Raw genomic sequence first — 24,723 nt, 5'->3', positions numbered from 1 at the left:
ATCAATCACTCACTCTGTTCATTCAAAAAAAGGGGCCAGTGACTGATATTTACTGGCCCCTTCCTCCACTCTCCACCTCCCCCCAGAGCTGCTGACTACCCCCCCTCCCTCTTCTCCCTGCAGCTGCAAGGGATGTGTCAGGGTTGAGAGTTGAGGAAGAGGGGCAGTAAATATATCAGTTACTGGCCTCTTCCTTGTCTTAATAAACAGAATGAGTGATCGGTACCGGTCACTCACTGTTGTCCATTCACAACTGAGGCATAGTAAACTGTGTTTAATTTCTGAATCAACAGAAAGACGCCCAACACAGAGCATTTTCCATTCATTCACTTCCCAGTGCAGCTGAGGCTGCATACCGTATCTCACAAAAGTAAATACACCCCTCAAATTTTTGTAAATATTTTATTCTATCTTTTCATGTGACAACACTGAAGAAATGACACTTTGCTACAATGTAAAGTAGTGAGTGTACAGCTTGTATAACAGTGTAAATTTGCTGTCCCCCTCAAAGTAACTCAGCACACAGCCATTAATGTCTAAACCGCCGGCAACAAAAGTGAGTACACCCCTAAATGAAAATGTCCAAATTGGGCCCAAAGTGTCAATATTTTGTGTGGCCGCCATTATTTTCCAGCACTGCCTTAACCCTCTTGGGCATGGAGATCACCAGAGCTTCACAGGTTGCCACTTGAGTCCTCTTCCCCTCCTCCATGATGACATCACAGAGCTGGTGGATGTTAGAGACCTTGCGCTCCTCCACCTTCCATTTGAGGATGCCCCACAGATGCTCAATAGGGTTTAGGTCTGGAGACATGCTTGGCCAGTTCATCACCTTTACCCTCAGCTTCTTTAGCAAGGCAGTGGTCGTCTTGGAGGTGTTTGGGGTCATTATGTTGGAATATTGCCCTGCGGCCCAGTCTCTGAAGGGAGGGGATCATGCTCTGCTTCAGTATGTCACAGTACATGTTGGCATTCATGGTTCCCTCAATGAACTGTAGCTTCCCATTGCCGGCAGCACTCGTGCAGCCCCAGACCATGACACTCCCACCACCATGCTTGACTGTAGGTAAGACACACTTGTCTTTGTACTCCTCACCTGGTTGCCGCCACACACGCCTGACACCATCTGAACCAAATAAGTTTATCTTGGTCTCATCAGACCACAGGAGATGGTTCCAGTAATCCATATCCTTAGTCTGCTTGTCTTCAGCAAACTGTTTGCGGGCTTTCTTGTGCATCATCTTTAGAAGAGGATTTCTTCTGGGATGACAGCCATGCAGCCCAATTTGATGCAGTGTGCGGCGTATGGTCTGAGCACTGACAGGCTGACCCCCCACCCCTTCAACCTCTGCAGCAATGTTGGCAGCACTCATACGTCTATTTCCCAAAGACAACCTCTGGATATGACGCTGAGCACGTGCACTCAATTTCTTTGGTCAACCATGGCAAGGCCTGTTCTGAGTGGAACCTGTTCTGTTAAACCGCTGTGGGTCTTGGCCACCGTGCTGCAGCTCAGTTTCAGGATCTTACCAATCTTCTTATAGCCTAGGCCATCTTTATGTAGAGCAACAATTCTTTTTTTCAGGTCCTCAGAGAGTTCTTTGCCATGAGGTGCCATGTTGAACTTCCAGTGACCAGTATGAGAAAGTGAGAGTGATAACACCAAATTCACACCTGCTCCCCATTCACACCTGAGACCTTGTAACACTAACGAGTCACATGACACCGGGGAGTGAAAATGGCTAATTGGGCCCAATTTAGACATTTTCACTTAGGGGTGTACTCACTTTTGTTGCCAGTGGTTTAGACATTAATGGCTGTGTGTTGAGTTATTTTGAGGGGACAGCAAATTTACACTGCAAGGCCCCTTTCACACTTGCGGACCGTTCAGATCCGCCTGTCCGTTTCTCAGGCGGATCTGAACGGATGCCCCATGCATCTCTATGGGGCATCAGATGTCAGCGGAGACATGTCCGCTGACATCCGATTCGGTCCGTCAAATCTGGACGGATAGAAACCCTATTTTCCATCCGTCCATTGCTCTTTTTTTGTTTATAGCGCAAAAAAATACAAACCGAACAGGTGATCAAATACCACCAAAAGAAAGCTCTATCTGTGGGACCGCGCAATTGTCTTAAGGTAACGCAGTGCCGAAACACAAAAAATGGCCTGGTCCTTAAGGGGTAAAATCTTCTGGTCCAGAACTGGTAAAAGTATCACTAAGGCTTCATTTAGATGTGCAGTTGGGTGGTAAAAATGTACAGTAGATACAGGTTTTTGCCACCCACCAAAAGCCACCCTTAAGCTAGGCAGCAGATGAGGGTGTTTTACATGCCACGATGCATTTGAATGAGTTACCCCCTATAACAGGTTTTTAGCGTTATTCTTACTGGCCAGCCTATAACCCTGACGACACGGCGTTACATTGGAGTTACAGACTGGCCCGCTCTGCTGTAAGTTAGGGGGCGCGAATGACTTGCCTTTCCCCGGGGTGCTGACAACCCATGCTACGCTAAACAAAAAAAACTGGCACCTAACTTTTTTAGCTGGCTCCTATATTCAAAGCAAATTTGCAAAGCCATATATATATATATATATATATATATATTATTATACAGGATTTACAGTAATCCCCTGCTCCATCGCGGTTCAGTTTTTGCGGTCCCGGTAATTTGCGTTTTTTTTTGTAATGTTATTTTACTATGTAAATCATTAAAAATTTTATATATTTGTGTTTTCCATAGCTCTTGCTATGTCTCTCAGTATCTTTTATGTGTTTAAATGAGTTTCTATTGTTTTAAAAGTGTGTTTAAAGACCTTAAAATGCTTTTACACGTACAGTGACAGTAAAATAAACATGCCTACAATGCATTTTAATAGGGTTTTTCTATTTCGCGGAATTTCACTTTTCGCGGCTGGGTCCGGAACGTAACCCCCGCAATGGAGGGGGGTTTACTGTATATAGCGCCAACAGTTTGAGGGAAGACAATACAGTTCAATACAGGAGGAACTAGAGGGCCCTGCTCGTTAGAGCTTACAATCTAGAGATAGAGATATATATATATATATATATATATATATATATATATATATATATATATATATATTTATTTATTTATTTATTTATTACACACACACACCACGTATAGTCCTTATGAGGTGGTCAGGTTAGAAAGACTCCCCCCCTGGAAGGCTTTTGTTTGTATCAGAACTGCTTCTCTTCTCATCCAAGTCTAAGGGAACACATAATTGGCCCAAAGCAGGTAAAATGCAGGTCAGAAGATGACAAGCACAGGTCAGATGCACCTGTCAATGAACTATGAATGATCTCAGAAATGTCAGCATGCTGCATTTGCTCAGGTCTGAGCACATATCAATCATATATTGCTCACCGCTATCAGAAAGCAATAGGTAACTTTAAAGCTTGCTATTAACCTGCACATTTTTTAGGATCTCCATTAGTTTTTAGCTGCTACAATCAGCCACCTATAGTTTCCCAATTTCAAATGCCCAAAACTGAAGTTGAAGTCGGTATAAAATGCCTTTCGACTGCCACTTCAATACCTCCCAGCAATTGCAATTTTCATTGTCTAATCACTCACAACTGGGAAATCAACAAAATTGTGGCTGGCAGACTGCTGAGGCTGAAAGCTCCAATGCTGTGAAGAAAAGTGTCAGGCATATGGGCAGCACAACGGTCACCTACCTGCTGGTTCTGTTCTGGAAGCAGGGTACGGCTTGATCAGGAATGCCTCCCATGTATCATGGCTGCTGGGCCACAACAAGGAAAGCCAATGACATTTCCCTTATGTCATACGTGCGTCATAAAAGCGCTCCATAGGCTCATCTGCACGCCAACAGCACTGCTACACCCAAAACATGGTCGAGCAAGTAGACAACAGCCACAGGGTAAATTAGAACATGCTTCAATGTGATAAGCACAATATAAATGACTACACCACCTCTGTGCTTGATGGGAAATAAATTTTATTTGGCCCTTCTGAGGACAATTAAAGTACCTCTAAAGGAATTTTTTTTTTTTTGCTTTTTTTTTTAACCACTTCAGCTCCAGGCCTTTTCTGGCACTTTTTTGCTTACATATGACAGAATAGTTATAACCCCCAAACAAATATATTATATATATATATATATATATATATATATATATATATATATATATATATAAAAATATAATATATATATATATATATATATATATAAAAATATAATATATATATATAAAAATATAATATATATATAAATATAATATATATATATATATATATATATATAAATATAATATATATATATATTTTTTTTTTTTTACAGCAGAAGCCCTAGAGAATAAACTGGCGGTTGTTGCAATTTTTTTTTTTGTCACACAGTATCTTGGCAGTGTTTTGTTTTACATACATGAAAAATACATTTTTTGAATTTGAATGCAAAGAGAAAAAAAAAAAAAAAAACCACACATAACCCTATTTTTGTAAAATATAAAAGATCAGGATACGCCGAGTAAACCCATGCAACGGCGACAAACAACGTAAATTTTACTATCCAGCAGCGACGCTTTAAAAGCTTTTACAGGCTACCACTTTAGATGCATAAAGGAGGTCTAGTGCTCGAATTACTGCCCACGCTCTGACATTCGTGGCGATAGCTGGTGTGTGGGACGATTGTTGTTGGCGTAAGCGCGGGACCAACTTGCGCGTTCACTTTTGAGCAGGAGCAATGGACGGACAAAGGCAGTTAAATTTTTTTTTTTTATTTTTACACTTTTGCTTTAAATTGTATTTTTTTATTACTTTTAACACTGCCATGAGGAATGTAAACATCCTTGTGACAGTAATAGACATGTGACAGGTACTCTTTATGGAGACAACTGGGGGCTATAAGACCCCTAATTCCTCTTCTCTGCCCTTAAAAGCACCCAAAACACCAAGATTGATGTTTTTGAATGCTTTTGATTTTTTATAAATGGGGGCGTTCAAAATCGGGGTAAACCGGTGTAACGTGAGAAAAGCATACCTCGTGAAAATTCCATACCCACGTCACTTCCTGTCAGAAACGTAATGGAACAGCTGAGCAGCGTAGCAGTGCGCATGCTCACAGCTCCGTATACGTCATTGAACAGCTGAGCAGAGTAGCAGTGCGCATGCTCACAGCTCCGTATACGTCATTGAACAGCTGAGGAGCTCACTAGTGCGCATGCTCGGAGGGTATGACATTTTCACAGTAGTGTGTGTAACGTTACACCAACTCAGCGGTTGCATTAAAAGAGCTCGGCTGCAACATGAATCATCCCCGCTCCTATCCCTGTCACTTCCCTCATCTTGGCTAACGAATGTGAAAGCGGCGGCGGGTGTATGAAATGTAAATAACGGAGATCTCGGCTCCGTGATCCGCTTTTACATTTAGTAGCCGACATCAGGGAAGTGACAGGGGTAGGAGCGGAGATGATTGATGTTGCAGCGGAGATGTTTTAAAATGTAAGCGCCGCAACAGCTGATGCGGTGTAACGTTATAACACACATTCCATATCCTCCCGAGCATGCGCACTAGTAAGCTCCTCAGCTGTTCGCTGACCGGAAGGGACGAGGGTATGGAATTTTTTGGGTATGGTTTTTTCACGGAACACCGGCAGTCAAACGGTCATCGCTTCTGGGTTACCATAGCGGATACCGGCTTTGTTTGGCTATCCAGCCAGCTGGTCGCTCAGGTCTCCCAGTAGGACAGGAAAGCCCGAACGAGCTGTAGAAGGTGGCGGGAGGGGAACGTCCCCGCCCGCTGCTTGTAAAAGCAGTGCAGGGGCTCATTAGCCGCTGGGATTGTTTTAACCAGACAGCCAACTGCCAGCTCTAAAAATAAAAAACTGTACCGGGGTGACGGTATTGTTCACCAACACTTGGCTCTGGGCTGTGATTGCACACATCCGATCAGCAGTTCCTGGCCATAAATCATTGGCCTGGGACTTGATGACAGGTTCCCATTGTGTACAATCATAGAGTGTCATGCACACACCCTGAACTCGGAAGTGGGCAGTGACGTTCCAGTATGTTGCTTTGCCTGCAGTAGCCACTTGTCCGCACTACATTACGGGTGGATGGTGAATGTAGGTATTTAATTAGTTCCTGATCTATATTAGTTATATTCCTATTTTGTACCTGCTGCTATGGTTGTCAATTTATTCTGTATTCAATTTCGGTGCACAACCTTGCACGTTTTCCTGGTGCAGACTTATGTCATACCGTTTATGTTTCTAATCTGGAGAGTTCTGTTTTTTGTTTCTTATTCCCGGCCTTTTATTTATTTTTTTTCCAATCACCCCCATGATAGTCGCCAATTATGGATTAAAAAATATTGGCATATGCTGCATCTGACAAAGTTTTCTGTGTTAGCAAAAGTATTGCTTCTCACTGTACCCTCCTGATCCAGCACGCGTCCATCCTGAGTGCCAGCATCTGAAGCCCGCTAGGAGTCTCCTCCGAGATTAGGTGCTGCTGGCAACCCAGAAAGCGCCTCCTAATCTCGTGAATGTGCAGTGGGAACTTATCACGGCCCACTATGTTTAAAGCAGGTATATAAGCCTATCTCCGCCTAGCATCACGTAATTTCAGATTTAGAACTAACGCAATGCTAGCAGTGGAGGATGCCCATCAACTTCTGGGATTGATTACACTAGTATTACAGAAGCCAAACGCAAAAAAGGATAGGACGTACCTCGCCACGGTGAGGATGGACGTAAATGGAGCTTTTAAAAAAAAATTGATTTTTGTAAGATCTTACCGTAAAATCCTTTTCTCTTAAGCTCATTGACAGACGTAGTCTTCTTGATTCTCAAGAGCTGGGTTATGTTGTCTCCGCAGGAGTAGGACTAGGCAGAAAGACAAAACGTTCTGGCTCCACCTTAGGGGCAGTCCCTGAGGGTATATCCTCCCTCTCTCTGCTACAGGGAATCAGTTCTGTTCTAAAGCAGTAACAGAGAATTTAACCCAACCCAACTCAATGATAGAGGGGCGGGTACTACGTCTGTCAATGAGCTTAAGAGAAAAGGATTTTACGGTAAGATCTTACAAAAATCCATTTTTCTCTATCGCTCATTGACAGACGTAGTCTTCTTGATTCTCAAGAGCTGGGACATCCAGAAGCAGTGCCACAAATGAGGGGTGGGATTGACAAAATCAAATCCAATCTAGAAGGCCCAACCGGTGCCAAACTAGAAGTTTTAAAGGCTCATTATAAACAAAGAATGAGACTAAAGAAAAATTTTCCAACGGAAAAAACCCTCGAGGTAGACCACTGGTCTCCTCAAATTGCGGCCTGCAAAACCTTGCGGCCAAACGAGGCATCAGACGATGCCATCACATCAACTTTATGATGTTTAGTAAAGGTATGCACCGACGACCAGGTAGCCGCCTTGCACACCTGGACCACTGACGCCTGATGGCGAAAGGCCCATGACGCACTAAGTGCCCGAGTAGAGTGCGCCTTAACAGGGAACGGGGGCTTCCGACCCTTAATAGAATAAGCCTGTACTACCGTCTGTCTGATCCATCTGGAAATGGTCGCGGCAGATGCAGGCAACCCCTTTTTGGGTCCATCTGGGATCACAAAAAGTGAATCCGTCTTGCGAAACGAGTCTGTCGTTTTCAAGTATACCCTGATCGCCCGGACCACATCCAAGAAGTGTAAAGCAAACTCTAGCGGATGACTGGGCTTAGGACACAGGGAAGGTAACACAATTTCTTCATTCAGATGAAATTCTGAAACCACTTTTGGTAGGAAGGATGGATTCGGACGAAGAACCACCTTATCTCTATGAACCACCAGATATGGTGAACGACAAGATAATGCGGCCAGTTCTGACACCCTGCGTGCAGAAGTAATAGCCACCAAGAAGGCCACCTTCTGGGACAATGTAGGTAGAGGAATCTCCCTAATATCTTCAAAGGGAGGTTTCTGAAGAACCGACAACACTAAATTAAGATCCCAAGGGGGTAACGGCGCGTGCACTGGCGGAGCCAGATGTCGCACCCCCTGGATGAAATTCCGCACCAAGGAATGAGTAGCCAAAGGCTTCTGAAAGAAGATAGCTAATGCTGAGACCTGACCCTTGATAGTACTCAAGGCCAGTTTCTGCTCAACCCCTTGTTGCAGAAAAGCTAATATTCGACTAATCGAATAAGACCGAGGACGGAACCCCAAAGGTTCACACCATGCAATGTAGGACTTCCATGTGCGATGATAAATCTTTCTGGAAGTCGCTTTCCTTGCTTCAACTAGAGTAGGAATAACTGAAGCTGACAAACCCTTGTCCTTCAGCACCTGGGTCTCAATAGCCAGGCCGTTAAAGCCAGCGATCGTAAAGCAGGATGGAAGATCGGTCCCTGAGACAGTAGGTCCTCCCTGAGAGGAAGTCTCCACGGGACGTCCGCCACCAGTCTGACCACGTCGGCGTACCAAGCTCGACGAGGCCAGTCCGGAGCTACCAGAATTACTGGAATTCCTTCCTCCTCTATCCTGCGAAGAAGTCTTGGCAGTAACGCGAGAGGAGGGAAGGCATACATTAGCTGGTATTGCCCCCACGGGGCGATCAGTGCGTCTGCGGTTTCTGCTAGAGGATCGCGGGAGCGAGCCACGAATCTCTGAACTTTTCTGTTGAATCGTGATGCCAACAGATCCACATCCGGGGTGCCCCACCGTAGGCACAACTGGTGGAAAACTTCTGGATGGAGGGACCATTCCCCCTGATCCAGAGTCTGACGGCTGAGATAATCTGCCTGCCAATTCTCCACCCCCGGAATGAACACCGCAGAGATTGCTGGAACAAATCGTTCCGCCCAGCGAAGAATGCAAGCCACTTCTTTGGCCGCTCGGACACTCTTGGTGCCCCTCTGGTGATTGACATAAGCCACGGCCGTGGCATTGTCCGACTGGATCCGAACCGGGCTGCCCTGGAGCTGCTCGGTCCAGTGAATCAGACAAAGTCTGATCGCTCTCAGTTCCAATACATTTATCGGTAACCTGGATTCTTCCGGGGACCAAAGTCCCTGGACAGATAACTGACCGAGAATTCCTCCCCGTCCGGATAGACTGGCATCCGTGGTCACTATCGTCCAATATATTGGCAGAAATGACTTTCCCTGGCTGAGCATCGGAGACCGAAGCCACCAGACCAGAGACTCTCTGGTCTGTTTGCTCAATCGGATCTGATTGTCCAGGGATTCCGGATTCCGATTCCATCTGAGAAGAATCTCTTGCTGAAGAATTCGGGTATGGGACTGGGCAAATGGGACTGCTTCGAAGGAAGCCACCATCAACCCCAGAACCCTCATGCAAGTTCGAAGAGAAGACCAGCTGTTGGATAGTAACAACTGGACTGCTGATTGAATCTTCCGGAGTTTCCCTACCGGAAGAAAAACTCTTGTCCTGACTGTCTAGAATTAGACCCAGATATTCGAGCCTCTGGGTGGGAACCAGAAATGACTTTTGCTGGTTCACCAGCCACCCGAATTCCTGTAAAGAAATCATAGTAATTTCTATGTTTTGTAGCAAGGTCTGAGGAGACTCTGCATGAAGCAGAAGATCGTCTAGGTAACCAAGGATCGATATGCCTCTTTGGCGCAGAAGTGCCAACATTGGGGCCAACACCTTCGTGAAGACCCGCGGAGCCGTGTCGAGACCGAAAGGTAACGCCACAAACTGATAGTGGTTCTCTTCTACGGAAAAGCGTAGAAACCGCTGATGTCCTGCGAAAATGGGAATGTGAAGATATGCGTCCTTGATGTCTCTGGACGCTAGGACATCCCCTGGATGCAGGAAGGCTGCTACTGTGCGAATGGACTCCATTCTGAATCTTCTTATGTTGACAAAAGAATTGAGTGCTCTTAAGTCCAGAATTGGACGCACTTTGCCCTCTTTCCTGGGTATTGTAAATAGGTTTGAATAAAACCCTTGAAACCGTTCTGTCCAAGGAACGTGGACTACCACTCCTTGTTGTAGTAAATCTGTGACTGCTCTCCGCAGATCTTCTAAACGATCCGGGGATAGTCGGATATTGGAAGGGAAGAATCGCGCCGGTGGGAGAGATCGAAACTCGATCTTGTACCCTGACCTTATGACTTCGCAAACCCATTTGTCCGGGATTCTGGAAAGCCATGGATCCGGGAACCGGCGAAGACGTCCCCCCACCCCAGTTATGGGTGGGGGCGCACCTTCAGGCTTTGGACGGTTTATCTTCAGGTCTGGAGGGGGCGGGCTTTTGCTTGCCCGACCAACGACCCCTGATGCCTCCTGCAGGAGCTTTGGAGGACTTAGTTTTTTCACCCGCGGGACGAAAAAACCTCTTGTGAGCAGAAAAAGAAGGCCCTCGTCTTTGACGAGTTCCTTTACCTTTAAAATTTTGCGGTAAAAAGGTGCTCTTTCCACCCGTGAGATCCTTAATGATCTCATCTAAGTTGGCTCCAAATAGACGCTCTCCTAAAAAGGGGATATTAGCCAATGCTTTTTTGGAACCTTGGTCGGCTAACCAACCTTTTAGCCACAGTGTACGCCTGAGAACCACTGCTGAGACTGATGCTCGCGCCAATAATGGAGTGGCGTCTAACGCCGCATCACACACAAACTGTAACCCCTGTATCATTTGTTCCAACAAATCTGATACCGCCTGAGGGACTTCTTCTAAGTCCCGGCGTAACCACTTGGTCCATTCAGTTACAGCCTGCGAAACCAGACCAATAGCTATTATAGGTCTGAAAGCTGATCCAATCAAGGAAAACATGGTGCGAGACATAGCTTCTATCTTGCGATCCACTGGATCTTTAAAAGACGGAGCGTCTTCTAGAGGAATAACTGTGGCTTTATTCAATCAAGCAATTGGTGAATCCACCACAGGTGGTTCTGTCCATTTCTTAATGAGGGTTTCCTCAAACGGATAACGCCTGTCAATGCGTTTAGAAATAGTAAAAGTGCGTTTTGGCAGACGCCATTCTTCTTCGATTGGATTGCCAAAACATTTGGGCAATGGAAAAACCTTCGCCACTTTGATGCGTTTTTTAGTCCCAAAAGGGATTTCAGTTTCAGCTATTTCCGATGGAATACCCTGTAACCTTAAGGTTTCTTGAACAGATACAATGAGTGCGTTTACCAACGCTTCCTCTCGGGCTATGGCGGATGCCGAAACATCCTCCTCGCTGTCTGAAGAGACAGGACCCGAGACACCAATCCCAGATGAAGTACCTGCAACTGCAGAAATAGGCTCAGAGTCTGAATCCGAGGTTTCAGATAATAAGGGGTTAGGCGGGGGTCGCTTTCTTGCGCCCTGTCCCTGACAAGCCACTTCCACCCGGGACACAAAAGTTTCCATAATAGCTGACAATGATTCAATTGTCAGTGGGGTGCTGGAGGATCCTGCAGACCCCTCGAGGGGATCCGGAGGAGATACATGAGTGGCAGGGTCCATGTTAATTCAGGACAGCTTTGCCAGCAAAACAAAAAAACTTTTTTTTTTTTTTTTTTGTGTGTCTCCCCCTAGCGCAATAGCGCCCCTCAGAGTACCTGCTTCTCGATCCCACAGAGAGAGAGAGGGACCCCCAAGGCTCACCAACCGATGCAGTGAAGTTTCCAACCAACTGCAGTCAGCGTCTTGTCTTTTACAGACTGGAAGGAGCTGTTGCTTTTTCCCGGGTAGAAGGACGTGGCTCCGCCCCCTGTGTACGCCTTCCGGCGTTCCCAGCTCTCCACGAGGTAGCTGGGCTCACGAAACATGGCCGCCCCCATAGAAGAGACATAAGACTCCAAAAACATGGCGGCCGGCGTGACCTGAGGACATACATGCACTTGGTCTACGGCAAAATGGCGGCGGACCGCCGAAATAGTTTTTCCAGCACATCCACCTGCATCTCTGCTAAGAGGCGATATATGGATCTACAGGAGATACACTACAAATAAGGTAGGATTATACCTCCTATGTCTGCTGTAATGTTACAGTCTGCTGGGTAGAGTGTTAGCTCTCAAACCAAGTCCACTTCCCACAAACACATGCTGTATTACAAGGGGGACTTGTAAGTATCAGATATATACTGACCACATATGGAGGGGCCCATAATTCATACTGCCTCATAACGAGGAAAGAAAAAAAGGGAACGTTTACTCACCATACCAAACCGACAGGCACCCTCTCTTCACAATACCCTCTCCACCGGGGTGGGGGTTTGTGGACCACTCCAGGCGCCTCGACTCTCTGGTTCCTGGCGTCCAAGCGAGACTTTTAACTCGCAAGGTCAGTCCCTCCACTGGGACTCCGTCGCGGCTGACCCAGCGCAGAGCTCTGGTCTGCACGCGCTCGTAGGCAGAAACCGGGGTGACCACTGGATCTCAACACCCAGCCCGTCGCCCGGCCCCGCATACTTACTTGAATGTGTCGCGGCCGACCAAGCGCAATGCCATGGTCTGCGCGCGCTCGTAGGCCGGCTGGGGTGACCACAAGTGTCGCCCAGTCCGGCATTTTTGCTTGAAGATCTCACAGGAAAAAAACACTGGAGAAAAACTACCTAAAAAATGTATTTTTCTTAAAGAAAAAAAGTCTTGCCAGGATCAAAAGATCCCAGCAAGGAACTTAGGTCCTTACTCCTGACTAGACAGAAAAAAACTGATTCCCTGTAGCAGAGAGAGGGAGGATATACCCTCAGGGACTGCCCCTAAGGTGGAGCCAGAACGTTTTGCCTTTCTGCCTAGTCCTACTCCTGCGGAGACAACATAACCCAGCTCTTGAGAATCAAGAAGACTACGTCTGTCAATGAGCGATAGAGAAAGGCCCCATGCACACAGGGCGTTTTTACAGCCGCTGTAAGCAGCGTCAGACGTTTTTTTTTTTTTTGCAGCTCAAAAACGCCCCTCCATGTTATTCTATGGCCTCATGCACACACAGACGTTTTTGAGCTGTTAGTGGCCTAGGCGTTTTTAAGCTGCAAGAAGAACCCACTGCCTGCGCGTTCTGAGGACCAGCGCTACAGCTGTAAAAACGTCTGGCGCTGCTAAAGGCTGAATAACGTTGCTATAACGTTGCTTAACGTGCGTTAAGTCGCGGTATACGTTTTTTCTTCCATTCAAAATCAATGGTTCCCTATGGGAGCCTATTGATTTGAATGGAAGTCGCACCGCAAGTTGGATCAGGATGATCCGACTTACGCTGTGAGAATCTTGAGGGGGAACTCCACGCCAAAATAGAAAAAAACGGTGTGGGGGTCCCCCCAGGTTCCAAACCAGGCCCTTCGGGTCTGGTATGGAATTTGAGGGTAGCCCTACGCCGAAAAAACGGCGTGGTGTCCCCCCCAAAATCCATACCAGACCCTTATCCGAGCATGCAGGCCAGGAACGGGGAGGGGAGGAGCGAGCGGCCCCACCCCCCCTGGACCACACAAGGCCACATGCCCTCAACATGGGGGGTGTTGGTGCTTTGGGGCAGGGGGGGCTCTGCACCCCCCCACCCCAAAGCACCTTGCCCCCATGTTGATGAGGACAAGGGCCTCATTCCCACAACCCTGGCCGGTGGTTGTGGGAGTCTGCGGGCAGGGGGCTTATCTGTACCTGGAAGCCCCCTTGAACAAGGGGGCCCCCCAGATCCCGGACCCCTCCTTATGTGAATGGGTATGGGGTACATTGTACCCCTACCCATTTACCCCATAAAAGGCAGTGTATGTGAATAACGACAGGAGACGTTTTGGAAAGTTTATTTAAAATCTTCATCCGGTCTTCTCCACTCTGGTCTTCTCCCCCTCCGCTCTTCTTCTCTTCTGCTGTCCGCCCTTCTGCTCTTTTGCCCTTGGCTCTTCTTCCTCCAGTCCTCCTCAGACGATGTCTCCGGTGATTATGCTGGTCTCTGCAGCTTATTATATAGCCATTAGGGGCGTGGCCTCCCAATGTTATCAGGAGACCCCGCCCCCTTATGTCACAGATGACGTATTCTGTGACATAAGGGGCGGGGCCTCCCGGTGACGTCATCAGACGGCCACGCCTCTAATGGCTATATATTAAGCTGCAGAGACCGGCATAAACACCGGGGACATCGTCTGAGGAGGACCGGAGGAAGAAGAAGAGCCAAGGGCAAAAGAGCGGACAGCAGAAGAGAAGAAGAGCGGATGGGGAGAAGACCAGAATGGAGAAGACCGGATGAAGATTTTAAATAAACTTCCCAAAACGTCTCCTGTCGTTATTTACACACACTGCCTTTTATGGGGTGAATGGGTAGGGGTACAGTGTACCCCATACCCATTCACATAGGGAGGGGGTGCGGGATCTGGGGGGCCCCCTTGTTCAAGGGGGCTTCCAGATACCGATAAGCCCCCTGCCCGCAGACCACCACAACCACCGGCCAGGGTTGTGGGGATGAGGCCCTTGTCCTCATCAACATGTGGGCAAGGTGGCCTGGTGTGGTCCAGGGGGGGTGGGGCCGTTTGCTCGTCCCCTCCCCTTTCCTGGCCTGCATGCTCGGATAAGGGTCTGGTATGGATTTTGGGGGGGACCCCCACGCCGTTTTTTCCCCATTTTGGTGTGGAGTTCCCCCTCAAGATTCTCACAGTGCAAGTTGCGCCGCAAGTCGGATCATCCTGATCCGACTTGTGGTGCGACTTCCATTCAAATCAATAGGCTCCCATAGGGAACTATTGATTTTTAATGGAGGCAGAAAAAAACGCTGCTAAAAGCGACGTGGCAAAACGTGCAATAATGCAAATGGAAAAAGCTAATGAATGCACGTTTTTACAGCTGCTTTTTCTGGCGTCAGAACTAGCTTTGCAGCACGTTTTTTCTAACGCCCCGTGTGCATGAGGCCTTAAAAAAAAAAAAAAGAAAAGAAAGGTACTCTTATGCAAAAAAAAATAAATAAAGACACTACTCAAAAAGGAATGGCCAAGTGAACGTCAATAAATATGGACATGCATGCAAATTAGCGTGGAACTCTGCTTTAATAAACACTTAGGAAAAAGTGAGAGTTTTAGGGTGAATCAGCTTCTAGAACAAACAACCCTTACATGGGTTTGCTACCACTTCTTTATCCAGTTTTACTTCGTAGGCTGAGGCCCTCAGCCATCAAGAACAGTTCACAGGTAAGAAAAAAAAAAAAAAAGTACAAAAACTACTCACGGATCAAAGACCTCCCAATCCTCTTCATAGGCTGCTTCAGCGTGTGCAGAAGAGTAGCCGCTATCTGGAGATACCGGAGCTAAAACAGAAAGAGACCAATCATTCAATCTCTCATAACTAGGACTAAAGAGTACAAATCTCTGGATTTTTAGATTTTGTTACCATTAACTTAAAACAAAATTGGCACTATGTGGACATTTGTGAAAAATCCCGACCCGTTAAATTTTGATTGTTCAGGTTGAGTTTTAAAACAATCAAAATAAACCCTCTGCCATTTTCACACGGGCAATTTGATCGGGTCCGCATGTCAGTGTTCGAGGCGGACCTGATCAGAAGATCGATGCATTTCTTTGGATAGGCGGGTGTAAAATGGACTTGAGTCCGTTTACACCCATCAACCTCCCTGTCTGATCTGCTAAAAAAAAAAAAAGATATACAGTAAACCCCCGCTCCAGCGCAGTTCAGTTTTTGCGGTCCTGGCATATTGCGTTTTTTTTTTGTAATGTTATTTTACTATATAAATCATTAAAAATGAAATATTTTTGTGTTTTCCATAGCTCTTGCTCTGTCTCTCAGTATCTTTTATGTGTTTAAATGAGTTTCTATTGTTTATAAAGTGTGTTTAAAGACCTTAAAATACTTTTACACGTACAGGGACAGTAAAATAAACCCCGCCTACAATGCATTTTAATAGGGTTTTTCTATTTTGCGGAATTTCACTTTTCGCGGCTGGGTCCGGAACGTAACCCCCGCAATGGAGGGGGGTTTACTATATATATATCTCTCTATCTATCAATATATATATATATATACACACACACACACACATTATATACATCTATATATATATATATATATATATATATATCTATATCTATATCTATATATATATATCTATCTATATCTATCTATATCTATCTATATATATATCTATATCTATAGATATATATATCTATATCTATATCTATATATATACACACATACACATAAACACACAATTATATATAAATCTATATACACACACACACACACACACAGAGTATCTAACAAAAGTGAGTACACCCCTCACATTTTTGTAAATATTTTATTCCATCTTTTCATGTGACAACACTGAAGAAATGACACTTTGCTACAATGTAAAGTAGTGAGTGTACAGCTTGTATAACAGTGTAAATTTACTGTCCCCTCAAAATAACTCAACACACAGCCATTAATGTCTAAACCGCTGGCAACAAAAGTGAGTACACCCCTAAGTGACAATGTCCAAATTGGGCCCAAAGTGTCAATATTTTATGTGCCCACCATTATTTTCCAGCACTTAACCCTCTTGGGCATGGAGTTCACCAGAGCTTCACAGGTTTCCACTGGAGTCCTCTTCCACTCCTCCATGATGACATCACAGAGCTGGTGGATGTTAGAGACCTTGGGCTCCTCCCCCTTCCGTTTGAGGATGCCCCACAGATGCTCAATAGGGTTTAGGTCTGGAGACATGCTTGGCCAGTCTATCACCTTTACCCTCAGCTTCTTTAGCAAGGCAGTGGTCATCTTGGAGGTGTTTGGGGTCGTTATGTTGGAATACTGCCCTGCGGCCCAGTCTCTGAAGGGAGGGGATCATGCTCTGCTTCAGTATGTCACAGTACATGTTGGCATTCATGGTTCCCTCAATGAACTATAGCTCCCCAGTGCTGGCAGCACTCATGCAGCCCCAGACCCCATTCAGCCCCCTGTAAAAAGTAATCCAGCGGCACTTTAGCCGCTCAGATTACTTTTGCCAACTTCAGGATCACCAGCTGGAAACCCTGAAACCCCGGACATCGCTGCTGAGATAGCACCCTTCCTATCCAGTGACGCACTGGTATGTCACTGGACAGGAAGTGGTTCAAAGCTCAAACCAAAGAAAACCTGTCGTGAGAAAATAATATAGGGGCTTCTGCTAGTTGTCCAAATCCAATACTGATCAGCCAGCTTCTACAGGTTCTGAGCCAATGATCCAAAACAAACATACAGATGTGGGAAGTCAATGTTTTGGCTTTAGCTTTATACTAATGCTGATCAGTGAAGAGAGAGGACCAGCCGGACAGGCAACGAACCTTTTCACATAAGGTTGGCAATGTCCGCCTCTAGGTTTCCTTTAACACAGAATATTTCTGCAAATAAACTGAGCGCACAAAAACAGGAAAAACTACCGACGCAGAGCTCCAGGCCAATGGCACAATATATACCCTGATCAACCATAACTTTATGACCACTGACAGGTAAAGTGAATAACATGGTCTTGTGTGGCATTCGAAGTGGGTGGAATATATTAGGCAGAAAGTGAACATGTTGCCCCTGAATTTGATGTGCTAAAAGCAGAAAAAATGTTCACCGCAGTTTGTTGTGTATGGAGCTGTGTAGCCGCAGACCGGTCAGGGTGCCCATGCTGACCCGTGCCCACAGCCAGAATCACTTATAATGGGAACGTGAGCATCAGAACTTGGGCACGGAGCAATAGAAGAAGGTGGCCTTGTCAGATGAATAGTTTTATTTTACTTTATGTGGATGGCTGTGTGCGTAACTTCCAAGGGGAAGAGATGGCACCAGGATGCAGTATGGGAAGAAGACAAGCCAGCGGAGGAAATGTGATAATCTGGGAAATGTTCTGCTGGAAATTACACAGCCATTCGTTTTTCATTACCAGTCATGGATTGCAGCAGATTGGGGGAAGATTGGGCGATCTCCAGCCCACCTGTTTCCCATCCATCCATCAGCATTCTTGTACTTCCCTTGTGGAGACACTCAGGTTGAGTAGTGTAATGCCTCTTACACACGTACCGATCATCGGCCGAACGATCGGCCGTCTTTTGTCCAGGGCTGTCGTGTCTGTTGAAAACTGCAAAAGACTGCACACGAATTTTGTCGGCCAACAACAGCCGACTGCAGAAGTGATGTCATATGATGGTTAACTTTCCTTGTCTTTTTTCCTTTCTGAGCATGCCCAGTCTTGCAAATCTGCTGTCTGTCGGCCGAAATCTGTGCTGACTGGCGAACAATCGGCCGTTCTGGTGTTGGCCAACAAAAATTTTAATGCTTGCACGACAGATTCTGTTCGGCCGAAAATGCGCTGTCGGCAGCATCATACTAACAAGCCTACAATCGGCCGATCGGTCGTCGGCCGAATATTTACGGCCGACAATCGGTACGTTTGTACGAGGCATTAGAAAGTGTTAGGACTGCAAGATACACAGGGTGCCTTGTTGTTGGCTTTGCAGCTTATACATGCGTTTGCAAATGTGTGTTAACTGAACCCCTGTTTTTAACCTAATTTGTTAGACAGGTATATTCGGTTTATTAGCAGACTGGTGGGTAAGTATATCAAACTAGGGACCGGCTGGTTCCCACACACCTTCTATAATCCCCCTTGCTTTTCAATTCTGCTGGAAATCCTTTGCTCCTGCCATTCATGTGGATGTTACTTGATACGTACCACCAACCTAAACATTGTTGCTGACCAAGAATTCCCCCCTTCAAGGAAACTGTATTCCCTGATGGCAGTGGGCTCTTTCAGCAGGATGATGCTCCCTGCCACACTGCAAAAATTAGCCTGTCTTAAGCCACGACTGCCAATATGCATGGGACAGGTCTATGGCAGTATATAGATTTAGGGAGGTTAGCAAGTCGTGAAAACACGTCTTTACCCTGTCAATTTGATTCAACAATGGTTTGAGGAACACAACAAAGAATTTGAGGCATTGTCTTGGCCTCCAGGTTGTCCAGATTCCCAATCCAATCAAGCCTCTGTGGGATGTACTGGAAGAACCATTACAGACAATGGAGGCCCCACAGGATTGCTACTGTCGCGTTGGTGCCAGATATCACTGTCTAGTGGAATCCATACCTCAATGGGTCAGAGTGGCTAAAGAAGAGCCTATTCTATTATTAGGTGGGTGGCCATCAAGTTATGACTGATCGTTTTATCTATTGCACTCCTTCAAAAAGCTATAGTGGGGGGGACATACTGGCACAGAGTAGGAGAAAGGTGGTTTTAGAACTGTCCACAGCCATGAGCTTGACTTAAGCCACCGACTGCCAAAATGCATGGGACATGTCTATGGCAGTCAATGGGTTTAAGGAGGTTAGCAAGTCGTAAAAACACATCTTTACCGTTTCATTTAGATTGCAAGCAAGTACCACTCACCTGTTAGTGTTGGGATGTCTCGCTCTGGAGTGTCCTCCCCTGACTCAAGCCAGCTGCTGGCTGTTGTTCGGACAGGCGTGCCCTGACTGGTGTAGGATGCTCCATTAGTGGAGGTGGTGGTGCTGGTGCTAATTTCATCCACCTGTTCCATTTCCAGCTGTTTCACTATTTCTTCGGCTTCTACCGCTTGTCCTGGAGAGTCTGATCCCGACGTGCCTGCGGCAAAAGGAAAACCAGTTAGTTCCTACTTCTGACTATCCAGGATGGAAACTGGAGAGAAAGCAAATTCTACCTGAAACAGGAAACAAAAGCCCAACGGGCAAATAAAAATCTCAACAGGTGGCAGCCCTCAATATGTGGGATGGAACCTTCCTTGAATTACTGTATGTCCTTTTAAATGTAACACAGTGGAGGAAACCTCTGCTGTTCTGAGGCTTCCTAGAAATTGCCATATTGGTATATGGAGGCTGGCCTGGTCATTCAAAATGTGACTAGACCAAGCTCACAACGAACGTGTGAAATAAACAGCCATATAATAGACTAATTCCATTGTAAGTCAGCCTAAAGCAGAGCTCCACTCAAGTGGAACTTCCGCTTATCTGTCTCCTCCCACCAATCCGGTGCCACAATTGGCACTTTTCGGGGTACCCTGTCCCCACTTCCATCGGACCTCGCCGCGGCAAGGTACATCAGAGGTTCGCCCCCCCCCCCCCCCCCCTCTGCTTCCAGGTCAATTACAGAGCGCAGCGCGCTTCACGCACACGCAGTAGGGACCAGGGTGGAACATTGCTTTAAGCAATGACATTAAGCACCTTTCCAGACTTCACCTATTAGAGCCTGAGCCCTTCCTTCTCCTTTAACAGACACACAAGCTTATGCTCTGTATGTCAACCTGTGATTAGGCTAGACAATCCCGCCAATCTTTAGTCCTATTGTTCCTTCCCATATCAACAGACGGCTCCACTTTGCAGCACCAGCTTGATGACTGGTGGAGCACTTTAAGGCCAACCTGGGTTATACTATTAAATATATTATACTGGTTTGAAGGTCTTTGTTCAGATATATTGTTTCTGACTGTTGTCCACATTAGTGGATGTGGTCCTGGTGCCCCTGCGATTGATCCTTGGGCCCCATGTGGTTGCCATGCCTGTTGATGCCTTCTCAATATATCACGTCCTGAAGAAGCCACAAGCTAGCGAAACATGTAGACCTTGATCTTTGTGACTGGGTAAGCAAAAACACTCAGTTGATTTTAAGCCCAATTCATATTAAGATGTGTTTTTTTTTACTTTTTTGTAATACAGATTATCCCTGCCCCCCCTCCTCTGTGTGTGTTGTGACTCCTATGCAAAGATAAAGTCCAACTTTTTTGGGTAGGGGTGGTTTCTCCACCTTATACTATCTTTTCTTTTAGGAAAGGACATGAAACCCCTTTCCAGACTTTGCCTATTTGACCCCGAGGCCCAGCTTATCCTTTACCAGACACACTGAGCTTCTGCTATGTATGTAACCCTGTGCCTAGGCTAGACAAACATGCCAAGCTTTAGTCCTATTGTTCCTACGTACTCAGTAGCTGCCAGATACACCCGAATTGCACAAACCACATTCAAGGTATGCAAAGCAAATTCCTTGGGATGAGTCAGCTTGGGACACAAGGAAAGCAACACAATGTCCTCATTCAAATGGAAGTCAGAGACAACTTTAGGCAGGAATGATGGACAGGGAGGAAGAACCACTTTATCCCTATGGACCACTAAATAGGGACTGTGACAGGATAATGCCACCAATTCCGATACCCTGCAGGCTGAGGTAATAGCCACCAAGAATATAACCTTCTGGGATAACAAAGGGAATCCCCCAAATATTCTCAAATGGAGGTTTCTGGAGAACCAAAAGTACTGAATTTAAATTCCATGGCGGCAAGGAATACGTACAAGTGGAGCCACATGTCAAACCCACTGAATGGAGGTACGAAACTAAAGAGTGCGTGACTAGGAGTCGCGGAAAGAAGATTGCCAGGGCAGACACCTGGCCCTTGATGGTACTCAAGGCCAACATCTGATCAACACCCCACTGAAGAAAGGTTAAGATCCAAGCCACAGAAAAGGATTGAGGATGAGCGCCAATCGACTCACACCAAGAAATGTACGCTTTCCACAGACGATGGTATATCTTGCTGGAAGACGACTTCCACGCCTTCACCATAGTAGGGATCACTGATCCAGACAGACCTCTATCCCTCAGTACCTGGCTATCAATAGCTAAGCCATTAAAACCAGTGACTGTAAAGCAGGATGGTAGATCAACCCTTGGGAAACTGGTCTTCTCTGAGAGGAAGCCCCAAAGGGATGTTTATGGCCACCAGACTGAATGGAAAATCCTCGCCCTTAATTCCTCAAAGGAATTGCGGAGGAAGCCTGAGCCAATGATGATGCTGGCCTTACCGTGGCCCTTGGGCGCCTGCGGCTATTGCCAGAGGAACCCATGATCTCGCCACGAGCCTTGGCATCCTCCTGTGGAGCCGAACCTGCTAAAGGAGCTGCATGTAAGACTGTGCAAACAGAACTGTCTTGAAGGTGGATACCACCAGACTCAGAACCTGTATGCCAAATGGGAAAGCGAACTTTGTGTGATAGCAGCCGATGAATCACGGGTTGTGGTTCCTGAAGTTTGTGCAGAGGAAGGACCACCCTGGTCAGAAATATTATCAGACCTAGGTAAAACAATTCCCTGGACAGGGTTGGGGGGGCGTTAGGCAGTTCGGACATCGCCTGAACCTTTGCAGGAATTAAATCCGCACAAGGAGACTCCGGACTTCAAAAACCTGAAAAAAGGACAAGCTTTGCACCCCTTTCTGGGTACCCCCGAAAGAATAATTTTGTGGATTCCTTGACGCTCACGAAGGAGGTTCACGAGGCCAGAAACCATCGAATATGTGCCCCCACCCCAATAATGAGTGAGGGTAAACCTTCATGCTGAAGGGGTCTTGTCTGCAGGTCAGGAGAAGCTAGCTCTAGGCTTACAAGACCAAGGATGCTTGCAACCTGATGGGGAAATTTTGAAACATCTTTTTTCCCTTATTCTCCATCCACTAAATCAACATAAGCAGGAGGGACCAGCTCACCCCCCAGGCCCTGGCACAAAAGCTTGGCCGATTCAGTTAGGGTCTGAGACACCAGGGCTGAGGCAAAGACTGACAGCAATGCCGAAGCAGCCATAGTAAACATGCTGCGTGCCACAGCCTCCGCTTTCCTGTCAGCCGGGACCTTAAAGGACAGGGATTCCTCTACTGGGATCATGGTTGATTTATTCAACCTGGAAACAGGAGGGGCCACCACTGTTGGACTAGTCCACTTTTTTAAAAGGGACGCCTCAAAAGGGTAACGTACAGCAAAACGTTTGGGGACTAGAAAGGGTGATTTTGGTTGTTCCCCATTCTTTACAGGAAAACCTGTCAAAATAAGGCACATACGGAAACACCTTTGGAGCGCGAGGGGACTTGCGTGTACCAAACGACACAGCCACATCCGTGGCTACATTAGCCGCAGCCTCCATTTTTAAAGTCTCACGCACTGCAGTGATAAGTGCATCTACCAGCGCTTTTTAATTCACTGCTGCGACCATGGAGTTATCATCCTCACTACTGGATGGATCTGGGGGGTGTGATAATAAGCCCCCCTGGACGGGCCACATCCACGGCGGCATCAGGTAGAGAATCAGATGAAACAGCAGGGAAAGGCGGGGAACACTTTCTCCTGGGCCTTTGCCCACATGCCACTGCCCCCCGGGACACTAAGGACTGCAGAGGACTCACACGTTAGGGGAGACTCCGCTGCACCCTCTGCACTGGGACCACCCTGGACTATACCCAGGCTGCAAACAGTAGGGCATGCACCTCAGGGTCTCCTAAACTGGGACCCCTCCAGACTTCCAGGGCAGGACGTACACTATCCCAGGACCCTTACAGAGAGGGGGTAGCGGGGGGAGACCCTAGGGGTTTCCGCTGCATTCTCTGCCCTGACAACGCCACCAGACTCAAGGTCCAAACGGGGGGGGGGGGGGGGGGGGAGTGGGGAAAGCCCAGCTCACTGAGGGATTTAAGGATGGGAAGAGGTCCTACCATCCCTGGAGGTTACCCGTGTCCACCCCAAAAAGAGAAGGGGGGGTCTATACTTACCCTTTCATGGTGCGGGTAACGTCCAGACAGAATCCTCGCCACCGAAGTAGGGGAGCTGTCGGCCAAGGGACCGCTGCGACTCAGATCCACGCCCGGTCGTATGTGACTCTGCGAGACGTTTAACTCACGGGCCAGCATCTGTCAGTGAGGCTATGTCGCGGCCGACCTAGCGTGTAGCTGCCGTCTGCACGCGCTTGCTGGCTGGGCTGGGGGGACCACTGGATCTAGATTATCCAGCCTGTCGCCCAGCCCGGCAGTTGATTGTAAAAGGCAGTTGATTGTAAAAAAAAGATGTAAGGAAAGAGAAAAAAATTGCTAGGATCAGAGATCCCAGCTAGGAGCCTAGGTCCTTAATCCTGACTAGACAGATTAAAACTGATTGCAGAGAGGGGGGTAATATACCAGCTGAGGACTGCAGGTGTTTTTGTTCTGCCTAGTTCTACTCCTGGTGGAGGCAATATAACCCAGTAGCTATGATTTATGGAGTGCTGTGTCCATCGATGAATGAAAGAAATTACATTTTTATTGCAGGGATGCCTGAAATCTGATTTGAATCTTAGTGCAGACTTCTGAGAAAATCAGTGAGCCAATCACACAAGCAAGAAAAGACATATCTGGGGGGGCGCTCTGTATACCATCTGTGTAGAATGCCTCCAGGAGGCCATATTGCATTTTACAGAAAATTTATGTGGCTACAGATTGAAAAGGAAAGATCATTATTAATAGCATCCAACAACAATATGACTAGTGTAGCAATTGTATACACTATATTACATTTTGTTGCAATATTTTCCCCTACAAAAGTGGGAGTTACCCTTTAGGGTTAACAAGGTTGCCAGCCTGAAAATGATATCAGTACTATAAAGAGGAGGCAGAGTAAACAAAGCCCCCCCCCCCCCCAATCTCCTGGCAACGTACCATTTTTATTTGCTGGTGAGAAAAAGTTGAAGACGGGAGAGAAAATGGTCCCCAGCAGAGTGGTCCTGGGTGGGCTGCCTGTTGGAGGCACATCTTCCAGCTTTCCATTCTGTTTCACATGTTGAGATGTCAGCTCATAACTTGCTGCTTCTGAATGATGAAGAAATATATGGAACAGTCAGTACAAGACAAAACACAGCCAAAAAAAAGTGCAAAATAAAATATGACCAACTGAGCGGAACCAGCCACAGAAATGGATACAAGATAAGAAGTTACAATGTAGGGTTTTCCATCTCCCTATAGAGTTATT

General features: G+C 46.6%; 1 protein-coding gene across 1 annotated transcript in view; it reads right to left on the bottom strand.

Annotated features, from left to right (window-relative positions):
• Positions 1-24,723, bottom strand: part of LOC309552195 (CTD small phosphatase-like protein 2) — a 100,154-nt gene that overhangs the window by 21,715 nt on the left and 53,716 nt on the right. Inside the window, exons 4-6 of the mRNA XM_082253020.1 lie at positions 24,414-24,563; positions 19,319-19,534; positions 15,142-15,220 (exon numbers count right to left, since the gene is read on the bottom strand). Coding sequence (XP_082109146.1) covers positions 15,142-15,220; positions 19,319-19,534; positions 24,414-24,563 — 445 coding nt within the window. The remainder of the gene's footprint in view (positions 1-15,141; positions 15,221-19,318; positions 19,535-24,413; positions 24,564-24,723) is intronic.

This window comes from Pelophylax lessonae (genome assembly GCF_965119305.1).
Source record: "Pelophylax lessonae genome assembly, chromosome: 4".
Taxonomy (NCBI): domain Eukaryota; kingdom Metazoa; phylum Chordata; class Amphibia; order Anura; family Ranidae; genus Pelophylax; species Pelophylax lessonae.
This window is presented reverse-complemented; position numbering and strand designations above follow the sequence as displayed.